This window comes from Charadrius vociferus, unplaced genomic scaffold, assembly GCF_000708025.1.
Source record: "Charadrius vociferus isolate BGI_N301 unplaced genomic scaffold, ASM70802v2 scaffold812, whole genome shotgun sequence".
Taxonomy (NCBI): domain Eukaryota; kingdom Metazoa; phylum Chordata; class Aves; order Charadriiformes; family Charadriidae; genus Charadrius; species Charadrius vociferus.
In genome coordinates, this window is record NW_009647037.1 from 12,027 (window position 1) to 14,336 (window position 2,310).

General features: G+C 40.7%; 1 protein-coding gene across 1 annotated transcript in view; it reads right to left on the reverse strand.

Annotated features, from left to right (window-relative positions):
• Positions 1 to 2,310, reverse strand: part of THRAP3 (thyroid hormone receptor associated protein 3) — a 20,679-nt gene that overhangs the window by 2,122 nt on the left and 16,247 nt on the right. The window contains exon 8 of the mRNA XM_009895603.1: positions 460 to 644. Coding sequence (XP_009893905.1) covers positions 460 to 644 — 185 coding nt within the window. The remainder of the gene's footprint in view (positions 1 to 459; positions 645 to 2,310) is intronic.

Genomic DNA, 2,310 nt, shown 5'->3' on the forward strand with positions numbered 1-2,310 from the left:
GGCTCAGGATCGGGTACAACACACAGATCTAACACAGGTCCCAAGTCTTCACCAGAAAGAACTTGTTACTTCTTTCTGAGGTGTTTACACCATCTACTATAAGATAAGCATGCATCTACAGAGTTTTTTATCCAAACGGCAAATTAATCTATTAGAAAAGGATTTTAAATTGACATTAAAGCAAAGTCATTTAAACATGGCTGTTCTAGAGAACACAACAGGAACAAGAAGGAAAAGTGACTCACCCATTCTGACACATGGAGCCTTCTCGTTTACCTTTAACAATTATTTAATGTTTCAGATAGATATAATGTCAAGAAGACACGCAGAGGAATAATTCATGCCACTGGAGGAGTTTATGTCAAAAGGTGTACAACTGTGTGTACACAATGTTGTCTCCAACCTTAATAGCAGAAACATGAAAGGCAGAAGGAAATGGCTATTAGGTTTCCTACATACTTTTTCTTTGAGCCTTTGTGACTTTTCTCTGTTTTCTCAGTTGATCTTTCTCTTGAGTGACTTGAATCTCTTGAGTCCACCGATTCTCTGGATTTATCGCGTTTAAGATCTCTTTCCTTATGTTTTTTACGGCGTTCAATATCAAGGCGCAGGTCAACAGGGTCGTCCTTATATTTCCCTTCAGCCTACAAACGCAGGGAAGGGGGGAGAGTTTAACACAAAGGTTTACGGTGCACCAGTTCAGCACCATTACTTTGCTATTGACTGCACAGACTTCTGGAGAACAGGATTTTATCTGAATACTAATCAATAATCCATTTTAAGATGTAAAATAATGCATTATTAAAATAAGTTTTGATTTGTCAGAATTCAATTTTCCTACTGCTTTTTTACTTTTATTCTCCTCTTTTAAACAGCATTAGAATAAATAGCCTGGTAATAGGGGAGGGAGTAACACAGAAGCTGACACTTATTGTACACCACAGCCAGTGAGAGGTGAGATCTTGGAAATCCAACCCAACTGCTTATGTATCAGAACTACAGCAGGTCAAAAATGTCTAACAGCCCGTGGACGTTTGCTACTGAACAGCAGCATGCTTGCTATCCTGCTGACAGACATCATCTAGCAGGGTGGAAGGAATTTAATCACCAGGTCTGGAAACAGGACTTAAGGAGAAGCAAAAGTTGTTTGTTGCTTGGAGATACCCAAGATAGTGATCACTGATCAAAGCAGTAAGAGATGGAGGCCCCTCAAATGCAGCAACCGAGCACACGTGGGAGAACGCCAACATCCCACTGATGCGGAGCCTTTAATGCGGCTGCCAAGAAGAGTTACTCCGTGGCAGACGGCACCTATAGCTCTCCCTCCGCCTCGACTGGAAGGCACATGTGAAAGATGCCAAGGAGTCCCCACAGACGGAAGTACGCGTTTCTCCACACAATCCTAGCAAGTCTACTAATGCAAACTGACTCTGGCGTTTCACAAAGCAAAACCCAACCAGCTGTATGAAAAACACTCAACAACTAGCTTTTATTTTTTCTTGCATTGTTAATTTAAAAAAATCTGGTACTGCTTGCTTTGAGTTCTATTTACATTGCTGCTTAAATAATAGATTACGATAATTTCTTTGGAAAATGAGAAGTTGTGTTACCTGCATATACTTTAAGACCAGTGACACCTGGATGAGATTCTGCTGACTGCACATACAGGAGCAGCAAATTGACAGTGGCTGTGGTTCTGACAAACATTTAAGTGCGTAGCAGTAGGTCTGCGGGAAGGCTGCACACCATGCTGCTAGCAACAACATACAGCCTCCACGGCTGCGCTCAGCGATTCCTACTTTATTTACACAATACTAATCTTGGGACTGATATGCAACATACATCATATTAATCGTCTTGAATTAAATAAATACAAAAGGATTAGTAATGCTCTAGCTATTAAATTTTTTACTTACATGAGTTTCTAAACACTTTTTTGTTTAAATAAATATGTCAAATAACGCAGGAGCGAGAGCAGGCGTTTTGTTTTGGTATTTTGCTCTTCTACTTTCCCCAGGCAAAGAGCTTTAATTTCTACTCTGAGAATAAAACTGCTCCCAACACGATGGATGACAGATAAGTGACAAAATCAGCAGCAGCTCCCTTATGTGGTACAGCAAACACCTATTTGGGTTTGTGAGGGCACGTCTGTTTCACGGAAGGCTGGCGAGCTGTTTGGAAACCACGTTTATAATACACTCTGCCAAGCTGATGCTCAGAGTTCAGGCCCATCATATCCATCTCACCATCGTCCATGTCAAGCCACAAGTGTGTTTGGAAAAAATCGAAAACAAATTTAAAACAAGTAAG